Source organism: Zootoca vivipara, chromosome 10 (assembly GCF_965207765.1).
Source record: "Zootoca vivipara chromosome 10, rZooViv2.hap1.1, whole genome shotgun sequence".
Classification (NCBI taxonomy): Eukaryota; Metazoa; Chordata; class Lepidosauria; order Squamata; family Lacertidae; genus Zootoca; species Zootoca vivipara.
In genome coordinates, this window is record NC_142593.1 from 26,681,088 (window position 1) to 26,695,283 (window position 14,196).

Sequence of the window (14,196 nt, forward strand, 5' to 3'; positions counted from 1 at the left end):
GCCATGCAACAATTGTTTACCTTTTTGTTAGCATCTGCATCTGTTCTGTTTTGTAAACAGCACTTAAACTCAGTCCGTAAATGCTGGAATCAATAACAACTGTTAAGGGATTTCCTTCCTTTTTCATATTTTATAACAAATGCAATCTACAGACAATGTTTGCCTTAGATTAACAAGGAGCAGACATTAACAAGGTCAAAGGGATTTGCTTGTGAACATTTTATAGCTTCTTGGATGTGCAGTAATTATATCTGCAATTTGAACATATCCTGTTACCTAGTCAAATGTAACAGTTTTGAAAATTGCTTGTGTATAGCAATGAAGCAGGTTTTAAGTACCTCAAGTTCTGTGTATGAAAAACTGCTGGCATTCTAGCACTTTAGGTTGAAAAACAGTATTGCAGCTGCTATGCATAGATGTTTCTTATGCATCTAACATTTAATGCATTAGTATTAGGTTGCAGTCCTGCACATACAGGCAGCTTAAATCCCAACTAAGTCATTTGTTTGCAAAACATAATATTTTAAATCTACAGCTGAAATACCATTAACAGTGTTTTAGTATAAAATGAACGAGGGCTGATCATGTCTAGCATTTATAAAGTGAATACAGCATTACAGAAAACATGTGGAAGCATAATCTTATTCTTTGGTTTAAAAGAGAGTGCAGATGATGGATGACTTAATTGTAAAGTGACCATTAGCTTTGGCATCACAAAAAGATTGATATAATGGAGAGCATAGAAACCATTGTCATTTGTATTTTTGCTTATAAATCCCCATTCAGTGTTTTGAATATTTATATAGCAAATAATTGCAATTATATTTTTTGCCAAATATTAGCTACATGCTGAGAGCATTATGATCATTTAAATATAATGTGCAATAGACCTTTGAAAAATCTTTGGTCAGAATCCAAAGAATGGAAAGACATGTATGTATGGCACTATATGTGGGGCTAGATCTTTGTTTTGTTTCCCTTTTCACTGTTGATGTTCTAATTGCTGAAAATCAAATCTGCTTTTTTACGTTCAAAAGCAGGTTGTTTCTTGGGCATTAAGAACTACTGTAGAGAAAGGTGCACTGCTGCTGTTTTGTGTTCCCTCACATGCATACAATCTCAGCTTTCTCATGCTCACCCAATAATAATGAGGTTGGTCAGAATTTATTTTCAACAGCTGACAGAATTATTAGAATATTGCCCATTTAGAGCTGCTGTGAAAGTTGTTCCTTTCTTTTTTCAGTGATGCAAAGAAAATGTTTTTTGTAGGTTTTCCCCCAAGGGTTTTTCACAAAAATGGGTAGTGCTAATCTTTTTGTTGTTGTACCCTACCGGTACCTGTTTGGGTTATTAAATTCCACTCATATTGTGTGATCTGTCTGCCTTAGAGTAGACATACCTACATCTGTTTTTGCATAGCCAAGTAGTTTTCTTTTGTTTGTCCCTACAGCTTCTGAAATGCTATTCCCAAATGCTATTCACAATAGGCCAAAGAGCCTCACTACTCTCAACTAAAATAAAAAAATTCCTTCAGTAGCACCTTAAAGACCAACTAAGTTTTTATTTTGGTATGAGCTTTCGTGTGCACACGAAAGCTCATACCAAAATAAAAACTTAGTTGGTCTTTAAGGTGCTACTGAAGGAATTTTTTTATTTTACTTCGATCCAGACCAACACGGCTACCTACCTGTAACCAGAACTATGGAAGGTACTCTCAACTAATGAAGCATGATGGAAAGGGAAAAATATATATTAAGAGGGGTCTTTCATACGTTAACAGTGCAATTGTATCCATGCCTACTCAGAAAAGCAAACCTTATTCAGTTGAATGGGACTTACTCCCAGGCAAGTGTTTATAGGATTGCAGGCTTAGTTTCTTTCACTCAAGTTTAGAATGTAATCTAGAAGTGCATGTCAAAAAGGGAAAAAAAGGGAAAAGCAATTTGAGGCTTGTGGCACCTTTGAGATTTATTTTTTGCGTGAGAATTTACCATATGAACTTTTACCAGATGTTATAAGCACCAGTCAGACATTCTGACAAATTTCACTTTCTAATGTGTGGATGAATTAAATGTTACCGTACTATTCAAGAATATAAATACAACAGCCATTCTAATATATTAAACACACACACACACAGAGAGAGAAAAATAATACTTCAATGTAAAACACACATTAGATTACAGTCACTCATTGACAGGGTCTCTCGCAAATCACATTGAGACTTTAGAGCTCAGAGGTCAACAGTCAGCATGATTTTCTCACTGCACAAACTGCAGGATAAATGCAGAGAACAGAGACACCCATTGTACATTGCCTTCATTTACCTGACAAAGGTCTTGGATATCATCAGCCAAAACAGACTTCACACTGCTCAACAAGATAGGATATCCATCTAAGCTTCACAATATGATATTGTCCTTCCAAGAGAACATGTATGGCATGTACAATGGTGGATCCTTGAATGCCTTCCCTATAAAGCAGGGGTCCCCAAACTTACCTGGCTTCGGGCCGGATGCCCACCTCGCCGATCGCATGGCGGGCCGGAGGGCGGGAGAGTGCGCGGCCATGCGCGGCCATGCGCAAATGCTATTTCTGGCACACTCCCAATCTGGAAAGCGCCGGAAATAGCCTGTGCGCATGTGCAGAAGTCTCCTCTGACCCGGAAGTACACCGGAAATGACGCACGTGCGCACAAGCTATTTCTGTCGCTTTTTCGGGTCACAAGTGGGCAGCCATGCCGTGCTGCGCCGGTAAGAGCGGGCGGCGGGGTCACCGGTGGCCGCATAAAAGCCTCGCAGGCCGTATGTGGCCCCCGGGCCGTAGTTTGGGGACCCTGCTATAAAGAGTGACATGAGGCAGGGCTGTGTTCTTGCCAACTCTCTGGCAAATTCTTCTCCCTGGTGCTTTCATATACTTTCAGCTTGACTGAAGATGGTGTGTATTTTCATTCAAAGAGTGATGGAGTTCTGTTCAACCTGGCACATCTCTGTGCCAGAACAAAAGTGTGGCGGATCTTCATCAGAGAGATGCTTGCAGATGACACAGTCTTGACAGTGTACTCCAAGGAAGCTCTACAGAGACTCATCAACCATTTTGCCCAAGCTTGCAGGGAGTTCGGCATTACCATCAGCCCAGTAGCGTAGGAAGATAGGGGCGGTGGGCGTGGGGCGCCCCGGGCAGCGCAATCCCAGGGGCCCCCAAAACACGCGCCCCGCTCCTGCGTGCGGCACACCCCACCCCAAAAACGCGTTTCCTGTCCATGTGCGTGACATGCCCCGTCCTGCCCCCAGAACGTGTGCCATGTCCCCGGGGGCAGCATGCCTGCTCTCCGCCCCCGGTCATCAGCCTGACAAAAACCAACATCCTGGGTCAGGACATCACCAGCACTCCACACATCAGCATTGGTGCCCACAAGCTTGAGATGATAGACAATTTGGTCTCCCAGGGTTCCAACATAATCAGCAGCCTCTCAATTGATGCTAATCTGGAGAAGAGTATTGGCAAAGCAGCTACAGCAATGGCTAACCTCTCCAAAAGGGTTTGGGAGAATGTGATGCTAAGGTCTGCCAGGCTTGCATGTTCAGCATGCTACTTTATAGAAGTGATTCATGGGCAGATTACAACCTCAAGGAGCAATGCACATGCTCAGCATCAAGAGGAATTCGGGCATTACGTGGCAGGACAGAATCTCAAACAAAAATGTGCTCTCCCAAGCCCACATTCCCAGTATGTTTGCACTCCTTTCTCAGTATTGTTCTGTGACTTGGTCATGCCCACAGAATGGAAGTTGGCAGGACCCCCAAGGATGTGCTCTACAGGGAGCTGGCTTATATATACAAGCCTTTGTTTGGCTTGTTAATATTTGCTCATTAACAAACTTTGTTGTTTCCCTTTTCCATTTATTTAAAGCTGAAGAGATAGCCTCTCTTTTCACTCAGATTTATTATCTGTGTTATTCAGTGTGAAAATGACAGGGTGACAGAGTGACAGCATATTTATGTGATTCAAACTATTAAAACAGAAAAGGTTTATTTGATTTACTCTGTCTGCTATTTTCACTACAGAGATTTTCTACATTTAAAATGTTTTTATTAACTGCCTTGAAAATGAGTGAAAATGTTAAAATAAATAATCTTCAAATAAAAAGAAAATCAGGGTAGTATCCAATGTTTTGCTGGTTTAAGAGACTTGAACTAGTGGAATGGAACTTACTCCTCCTCTCCCCTGCATGCTCTCAAAAGGACCTCCGGAGGGTTGAGGCATCCTCTGCAGATTTTGGGGGGCTCACAGGGGGAGGAGAGGAAACTGCCACTGGAACTCCGTTAGCAATGCTTGGGATACAACCCAAAGAGTTTAAAACAGTTGATGGTATAACATAGTTGCAGAAATCATTAGTAAGTTATTTGCTGAAGTGCTTATTTTAACTTGCATTCCTCCCTAGAAGTTTTTTTTAAAAGGACTTTGAAAGAAGTGAGAACAATGCAAAACAGACACCTTATTGTGTCAACTAAGTTGATTTTTCTGTTCTGGTGGTTTTTAGAATACACATGATCTTCATTTACACACACACACACGAAATAGAATACTGTATACCATAGCCAAAGTCATTGATAAGGTATAACGAAAAATTTGCTGCTTGCAGAATGTAAATTCTGGCCTGCAGGTAGCTAAGTCTTAGTGCTGGAATTACAAGTTTCAGCAGGAGTAAGAACAGAGTATAGACCATGGGTAGGCAAACTAAGGCCCAGGGGCTGGATCCGGCCCAATCACCTTCTAAATCCATTCCGCGGACGGTCCAAGAATCAGCGTGTTTTTACATGAGTAGAATGTGTCATTTTATTTAAAATGCATCTCTGAGTTATTTGTGGGGCATAGGAATTTGTTCCTTCCCCCCCCAAAAAAATATAGTCTGGACCCCACAAGGTCTGAGGGACAGTGGACCAGCCCCCTGCTGAAAAAGTTTGCTGACAGCAAAGCTGTGGCAGATCTCATGAAAGAACTAAGAGTTGAGGAATAATTAGATCCATATCTTGCACAAGTAGGGGCAGCTGAGAGATGGCAGCCAATTTAGGGAGGCAGGAAAACAAAAAGCAGAAATGTAGTTAGATAAATGAAAATAAAGGAAGACAGGAGAGAAGCAGGTGCAGTGAGCCCAGAACATAAACTGACAAGTTAGGACACTGGAGTCTGCAGAGAAGAATATTGCTTTGACCCCCTCTAATTTTATTTTAAGTGGCTATCCTCAAGAGGCAGCAGTGTACATATCAGAAAGCTTTTGGACAAAGTCTTCACTTAAACTTGATCTGGAATCACATATTGAGGCCTTCACCTCTCTTTTAGGAAAGATTTTAAGCTAAATCCCAGGCTGGATCTAGACACATCAAAGAAGCGTTTCAGTTAAATGCGTTGTAAATTTACACAAGGAAATCTGGAAGGGAAAAATGGTACTGCACAGCACTATCTGGTGGCACAGTGTTATATCGCATAAAGGTAAAGGGACCCCTGACCATTAGGTCCAGTCGTGACCTGACTCTGGGGTTGCGCGCTCATCTCGCATTATTGGCCGAGGGAGCCGGCGTATAGCTTCCAGGTCATGTGGCCAGCATGACAAAGCCGTTTCTGGCAAACCAGAGCAGCACATGGAAACGCCGTTTACCTTCCCGCTGTAGCGGTTCCTATTTATCTACTTGTATTTTGACGTGCTTTCGAACTGCTAGGTTGGCAGGAGCTGGGACCAAGCAACAGGAGCTCACCCCGTCACAGGGATTCGAACCGCCGACCTTCTGATCAGCAAGCCCTAGGCTCAGTGGTTTAACCACAGCGCCACCTGGGTCCCTGTTATATCGCATATGCAACACATATAAATTGCTTTTTCTTTACCAATCTAGTTGAGTCCCCAGATGGGAGCAGAAACTGTTGTAAGAATAATAGCCTTTATACATTTGTTGTTAGCTTCACTTTCTCTGCTTACTGTAATCTCAATGACTAGCAAAATGTAAATGCATAACTCAGAGGGGGAAATCCCTCAAAAATCAATTATTTATCATTTAATAATTGACTCCATCCTTTTGTAGGAACTGAGTTGCCACCACCAAAAAACTTCTGATCCTGATCCACATAGATTTCACCAACCACATGGACAGAACTTCATCCTTTCTTTGGGGTTCATTTACAAAACTTTTAATGGACAGTATTTTAATTTTCATATGAGTGTAGATTTACTTACTGAATGCACTGCAGCAATGTTTCTCAAGGTTGTGCAGTACAGTACTAAATTACAGTTGCTAGATTCCAAATCTACAGAAAGGATCACAGCTGAAATATCATGTTATCTCTTGAGCCTCCAGAAGCCACATACTGGTTACAGATAGAATTCTACCTGGAAATACTTGAATAGGTAACCTCACTATCCCCATTTGCCTGGATTCAGTCTCCATCTACTTGCTTTCATGCAATCTAAGAGGGGCCCCAGTTATTCTAGGCCGTGATCTGTGGTTATGTAACTTTTGAAAATAAAAAATAGAACTGGGTTTCTTTAGCTTATTAACATCTCACCCCAGATGTCTGGATAATTTATTCCAATGTCTTCATAGATGTTCAACTATTGAACAGTATTAATGACAATATGCAACTTTGTTGTACATCATAATACAATTCTTGTGGATTTGAGAAATAGTCAACACTAATTTTCTGAACTTGCCTGGTTAAGAAAAACAGACCCTTCTCAGAGGCATCACAAAAGTTTTAAATTTTTATCTATAGTGACCCACATTTCATACAGGTATTCTTTATACAGACATCATTTTTAGTAATATTGTTGATGTAGGAGATATTATATATCACATTTGATGTATTTTAGTGCACTTATATAAATATGCTACAATATAGATATTGTATGAAATTAATTTCTCCCACTTGTTTTGCAGCGGCTCAAGAATGTTCTAGAAAAGGGAGAAACTTCTGTTTGACACTACATCAACTCAGATGTCTTTCTGAGCTTATAAAGCTTTTTTTGTTGATGGAAGAAAAGGTTGAAGAACTATCTTCAGAAATGCTGTTATTACCATGTTTTTCTGAGAACAGAAATGTTCAAGGTAATGTACATTTTCCCCCACTTATCTTATTTTTCTTTCAAAAGAATTGCCTTGTAGAAATTCACTAGATAGAATAATTGGGATGAGAAAATAACATACCTCTTTGTCAATCCCGTAATGTCAACTTATTTCTGGTATACTCTGGAGTCTTTTGAAATATTTTTTTCTCACTTTTTCATAATTAACATAAACATGAACTTACTAGCTATAAGATGACGAAAGATTTAATAATCGCCCAAAATTATAATTAGTTTATTGATCAGAGTGGGGAGATCTGAATTGAAAGTGTGTTTTAGGAAGCAGCAAGCCATTGGGAGGGGCAGCAGTATCTTCGCAGGGGTTATGGCAGAAGGAAAGACCTATTAGTAACCTGAGAAGAAATTTGGAAGCAATATAGAAGTACAATGGCAGAGTACTTTGGATGGTGCCACCATATTTCTTTTCCAGGTATTGCATTTCAAATCAACTAGGCTACTTTGTCTGTGGGCTGGGTTTTCTCAGCATGGAATAAATTGGAGCCCTGCAATATTTTCATATTAGCATTATACTGAAGTTAGTTAGACAAATGAAAAAATTGACACTATAACAGAAAGTTTAGTTTTTCTTTGTTCAGGGTATCATGATGTACCCAACATTTGTAAAGCTCCATCAAAAATAAAGTGGTTCTTTGAGAAGTTCCTCATATTATACAGTATTTTATTTTGCCAGAGGTGGTATCGTGAGTTTCAGCTAAGCCAGAAGGTTTCTTGGCCATCTTTTTTTTTCCTAGACCCAGCGATGACAAAGAGCAATGGCTGCATAAATTGGATGTAAGAAGAACACTTAGGGTTTATCTCAGAAAAATCAAAGATTTCAGATCTTCTGACAGATTGTTTGTACTCTTAGGGGGTCTTAAGAGGGGTCAAATGGCTTCTAAGAGTTCCTTAGCTAGATGGTTAAGGAACTGTATTAGGGAGGCGTATGTAGTTAAGGGTAAAGTGGCTCCCAGGGTTTGTAAAGCTCATTACACTAGGACTATAGCTGCTGCTTGGGCGGAGAGGTCGAAGGCTTCTACATCGGAAATTTGCAAGGTGGCCACCTGGGCTTCTCTTCATACGTTTTCATAGCATTATCCCTTGGAAGTAGTCTCTTCTGCAGATTCTGCTTTTGGTAGGAGGTTGCTTGTGAACCAAAAAAAGAAAAAACCTGCAAAGAAAAGAGAGATGCGTAGTTCACACTACTTCTCGCTGCCATCAAGACAAGTTCCTTTGCAGTTTGCACAATGGAAACCTATGAAGGCCAATTTAGGTGGCAGAAAATAGAAGTTACAACTCAAGGAAGCACTGCCTACTGATGCTCTCTGATTGTAACCACATGGCAGACAATAGCACCAAGGGACATAGTGGGGGGAAATGAACACTATCAGAGAATATATGCTGAAGTAATCAGGACTCTTTTTTTCAACTTAGTTTAAATTCTCTGGAATTTGATTCTTTTACCTCTACTTCTATAAAACACAGAACTTCATTTAGAACAATAATTTCAAAAGTGTTCCACTTGATTTCAGCATGCTCACTTTTCTTTTTACATTTAATTCTTTGTCTTTATACTAAGAGACACAAGTAGTTCTCATTGAGGGCCATATATACGTGAAGTATCAGGTAATAACCTGGAAAAAACGTTGACCGAAATTTTAAAAAGAGCAATCTGAAATAAGTCTTCAGTTGCATGAATGCAAAAACAGTTGGCTTAGAAAAACATGGATTGAAACATAATGGATGAGGAATTCTTAACCTAATATGAATTTGATTTGGATAATGAAAAAAGTGAAAATGTTTTTCTTCCCACTGTGAATTCTGTGTCATCAGGGCAAGGGTGTTATATTTGTCATTTTCAACTAAGTTTTGAGGCTTTGAGTATATTCTGACTTCGCTTCCTTGTTTTTCTAGAACTAAAATTGACCAAAATTTGAGTAATACATTGATTTTGTCAGGTACCAGCTGAAAAAAATTAACCTTTCCTTTGTTGATCTTGTCCATTCCTGCTGTTCCATTCTTGCTATATACTGCAATTAAATTAGTGGAATGTTCAGACATACCTAGTACGTTCATTATCACAGGCAATACAATCCTTTGAAGGAACCTGGAACATTCAGCAGCAGTCATGGATAAAGCAGAACATTCTTATTTGGAATGAAGCATGCTTGGTCAAATTATATTCTCCTTCTGCCCTTCTGGTATGATTTCTCTTTCCTCTGGTCCTTCAGAAGTCTCTTGTTGAGATTTTCAAAAACATCTAACACACTTTTCATCTTCCTCTCACCTTTTTTTCCTCCATTTCAGCGAGAAAGGTGAACTTTAGACAGATCTGATAATGAGTTCCAAGAAAAGCCTTTTCCAGTGGAGCTCTTTGAAACCACTCTGGGCAAACTTGTCAAGGCCTTAGGTTTTCAAGCTTTGCCTCAGGGGACTAGAAAGATTTGCAAAGGTCTTCCCTTCACAGCTTAAGAAGAAATCTATTACTTCATATAAATCTCTAGAAAGCACTGTAAAAGAATAACATGATCACATTTACAAAGTCACTGCTGTAATGGGTAGCCTTTTAAATCATAAAATGTTAGTTTTGTCTCTGTGTTTAGATCCTAAAAATAGCAGCAGCAGCAGCAGCAGTTTCTTTCATAAAGATTATTTTCAAGAAACATGGTGATGGGGAGATGGAATTTATACTGAGAACATAGCAGCTGGAAAGACTTTATTTTCATTAACTTGTTAGCACTTTATTGGAATGGACTAACAAATAAAATTCTCACTCAAAATGTTTGCAAATCTCCCCACTCCCACTTAAAAATAATAATTTATGTGGTGCTAAATTTTCTTCAAGATCCCTTTTCTCTATAACTATCACACATTGCCCAGGGCAAACTATGGGAAAGAATACTGCCTTGCAGATCTTTTTGGATATTTATTTGACTGCTTAAAATACATATAGTGGTAATACTATATTAGCTTTTAAAGAGTGAAGTGTCAGTTTTAAATGTGTTTAATGGATCTCTCTTGTTAAAGTAGTACACTGGTACCTCTACTTATGAATTTAATGTGTTCTGAACGCACATTCATAAGTCGAAAAAAATTGTAAGTCGAATCCCATAGGAATGCATTGGGAGAAAAAAAAATCATAAGTAGAAGCAACCCTGTCTAAAGATTCGTAAGTAGAAAAAATCTAAACCGCATCCAAGATGGCGGACGGAGCTCCATTCGTAAGTAGAAACATTCGTAAGTAGAGTTATTCGTAAGTAGAGGTACCACTGTATAGGGATTCATGTCCTTTGTTTACTGTATGTTGTTGTTGTTGTTGTTGTTGTTGTTGTTGTTGTTGTTTAGTCGTTTAGTCGTGTCTGACTCTTCGTGACCCCATGGACCATAGCATGCCAGGCACTCCTGTCTTGCACTGCCTCCCGCAGTTTGGTCAAACTCATGTTCGTAGCTTCGAGAACACTGTCCAACCATCTCGTCCTCTGTCGTCCCCTTCTCCTAGTGCCCTCAATCTTTCCCAACATCAGGGTCTTTTCCAAGGATTCTTCTCTTCTCATGAGGTGGCCAAAGTATTGGAGCCTCAGCTTCACGATCTGTCCTTCCAGGGAGCACTCAGGGCTGATTTCCTTATCAGATGATGTAAATCATCTGGATCTGGCAAACACAAGCATTTGCAGTTGTTGATTTCTTTTTTTCTATAAATGTTTATATATTTCTGGGCAAATAAAAGACAGAAACTATAAATCACTGAATGGTTTAAAGTGGCACAAGCACTTTCCAGCCATCATGATTATTAACAGTAGCCAGAGTGGATTTCAAAACTTGAATTTCAGAAATAGTAAATGTTTCCTTAAGGGAGGGTGTAGTCTCTGTTGCCCTTAAAGAATCAGCAGATATTAGATTGTGTGTGCTTCGTTCCTGAAATTGGTACCAATCCTTGCAAAAACAAAAACCCCAAGATTAGACCCTATTTACCTTCCAGTCTAACCTCTTTTGGGGCAAGATACTAAAGAGGGTGGTGGGCTTTCAACCCCACTGGTTTAGGAGAAAGCTGATTAGTAAACCCATTCCTATGCATATTCAAGACTGGATACGACTGGCTTTGAGACAGAAAGAGCTTTGGTCACTGTGATGAATGTCTTAAAGCTGGCAACTGAATGATTACAACACTTGGTTCTACTTGACCTCTCAGAGACTTTTGATATAATCAACTATGGGTGTCCTTCTGTGACTGGATTGGAGCCAGGATGCAGAATATTACAATATTACATCCTTCCTGGGTGGCTGATTACAGAGGAATGAATGAATTGATTTATTACAGTCACAGATCAGAAATACAACTGATGGCAGAAGGTAGTGCTGGGTGATATCTGTTCCACCCCATGCCTATAGGTTGTATCTGCCATTATTTTCAAGCATAGGCATGAAACCACTGAAGGTTTTGTCTCTTCCCCCCCCCTCCAGTATTTTTTCTATCTTACCCTTCAGTATAAGTGCTCTCAAGTTAGCTAACGAATCCAAAGGTTCAACTGTTTTAACAGTTGTGCTGTTTTAGTGAGCTTGCATTTTTGTAAATTTTAATCATGGATGTTTTTAATGTTTTGATGAAATTGTTTTGTTGCACATTTAATTATGTTTGGGTGTGTGTGTGTACACACACACACACACACACACACACACACACACTGGTTTATTCTTGTAAACCGTGTGGAAGCCATTTTGGTGTGTAAGTGGTATATATTTAAAAATTCTAGCAATAGGTTTAATCTGCTGCCCCATTTATCCTCACAACTACCCACGAGGTTGAGAGAGACTGGCCCAAGTTAACTTCATGTGTCGGTTTGCCAGGTCCTAATATCACATTCTAATTAGTACACCACATTGGATCAGCAACATTGCCAATATGCAGATGACAAGCAGCATTACTGCTCTTTTCCACCACTTAATCTCACGGAGCCTGTGGAACTCTTGAACAAGGGCTTGTCGACACTTGGCTTGCCTCGTGCCTAGAAAGAATGAGTTTAAGCAGTATGCCATTTGCCCCACCACTTTTCCCAGGAAAACCTGTTCTTTACCACTGAATCGGAGCAAATGTCAATCCACAGAAAACCCGATTGTTGTTTGCTCCAATTCTGTGGCAAAGAGCAGGCTTTCTCAGGGAAAGTGGTGGGAGAAGTGTGCATGAGCCCCAAATTCTTTGAGAGACTATGGGAGAGCCTCTGAAACTTAATCCAGATTAGATTGTCAATGTGTAGGTTGGAAAGTTGGCTGGTGTGAAATCAATCCCAGATGAGGTTATACTCCTCTTTACATACTAGGTGTGCAATCCGAAGGTGCTCCATAACAGACTACTATCTGGAGAGGCATCCTTGGGCAGGTATGCCTCCTGCTAGGCTCCAATTTGTGCTCTAAAGTGCACAACTCCTACTTTACATATGATTGGGAGAAACATTTATTTAAAGATATGGGTCTGTTACTGGCAGGCCACAAACATGTCAAATGCTGCAATGAGCTGGGGACAGATCTCCCACACCAGCAAGTTGGGAGACTGTAGATTCCAATTGTTAGAAAGTTTTGAATATTTTATTTTTAACTGACTTTTTCTAAGTTACTAATATTTTTATGTAAGTATCTTAATAGACTGTTGATTCCAACATTTAAATATATAAATATTGTATATAATATATATACAATTAAATAAAACAAAATGTAGTTATCAAAAAGAGAATTTTGTTTGCAACCCGAATTTTACTTTTATTTCATTGCTAACATTCCACTGCAGCTTGCTGAATATCTTTATAGAATGTATTGATATTTCAAGTTTTCCACAGCCTTAATCTTAACTTTGATCCCATTTGTCATACTGTGCAGGAGTTCTGAAGAAAGCTGGTGGGGAGCTTTTAATAGGGGAAAGTAGAGCAAATGAAACCAGTGTGCTTCCTGAACAGTTACTTCAGGTAAAAGAGGTGAGTAAAATAAAGAGTCAAACTCTCTGGGAGCCTGTTTTGTCTGTGCCATCAATACAGATAAGGACCTATTAACATATTCATTACAAATCCCTTATGCTAAGATGCTAATAATTTCAGTGCCATTAGTAATTTAAGCCGGCAAAGACCAAGGCTGGAAAGAAAAAATACCATATACAAAAATTTGTGAATATAAAAGAAGCTGTTAAACCATTTTGTGGCAACACTATTAGAAGACCAAAGTCACTATCAGAAAGGCAGTGAACATAAAAACATATAAAGGTGCCATTGTAAGTTTTTATTTAATGTTCCCGATGTTTCCAAAAGTATTTTCAGGTGTGTGTTGAAAACTGAGGATCTATATTTACATAAGCTTGCTCTTACAGTTTATGATGGCCATTTGCACAGGCTCTTTTCATATTAATATATTCCATATCATCCTACAAATAAAAAGCACTCATATCTATTTCTCATAGTCTAGCATTACCAAGAAACAAGCCACTTTCTGCAGCTAGTGAGGGGAGTTCTTCCACTTCGACTGAGCCGTAAAATATATTGCTTTTGAGCTGCATCTGACCCAAATTAATGAATCAGTTCTATCACATTTTAAATATAACAACTATCAGCAACTTAATAAGACTGAATAAAGAACACAAAGGGGACTAATCAGTTCATCTAGAACCAAGGATCAAGAGTCCTAGTTATATACACATACAACATTTTAGATCATCAATGAAACAAAGCTTGGCATCAAATGGATTACAAAGCTGATTACTGAAGAAATGAACTGGATTGCTATTCTCAGCTTTTAGGGCTGGGATCCAAAGAACTGGTGATACTGAAGTGTAAGGGCTTACCAGTGAAAATGTTTACTTTTTGTCTTTACATGGCAGATACCTATTGCACCTCACAAAGTCCCTCACTTTCAAAAGCAAGTTTCTGTTTGAGAAAGAAAACCCAAACTCTGCAGTTCTTACATACGTTGTTCCTTTATTTAAACATCATTCAAACATCTTCAGAGTTGCATCCAACTGAAGACTCTGATCTAGCAGACAATTTTGTCAGCTGAACAATGTCCCGCTCCTCCAGAATCTTTGGGTGTGTGGCGTTGTGGTGGTGGCT

At 39.3% G+C, this 14,196-nt stretch overlaps 1 protein-coding gene across 3 annotated transcripts in view; it reads left to right on the forward strand.

The window, feature by feature from the left end:
• KIAA0825 (KIAA0825 ortholog) overlaps nucleotides 1–14,196 on the forward strand; it is a 195,318-nt gene that overhangs the window by 29,348 nt on the left and 151,774 nt on the right. For all 3 annotated transcript variants that reach the window (XM_060280188.2, XM_060280190.2, XM_088652791.1), the window contains exons 6-7: nucleotides 6,930–7,097; nucleotides 12,980–13,074. In XM_060280188.2, coding sequence (XP_060136171.2) covers nucleotides 6,930–7,097; nucleotides 12,980–13,074 — 263 coding nt within the window. The remainder of the gene's footprint in view (nucleotides 1–6,929; nucleotides 7,098–12,979; nucleotides 13,075–14,196) is intronic.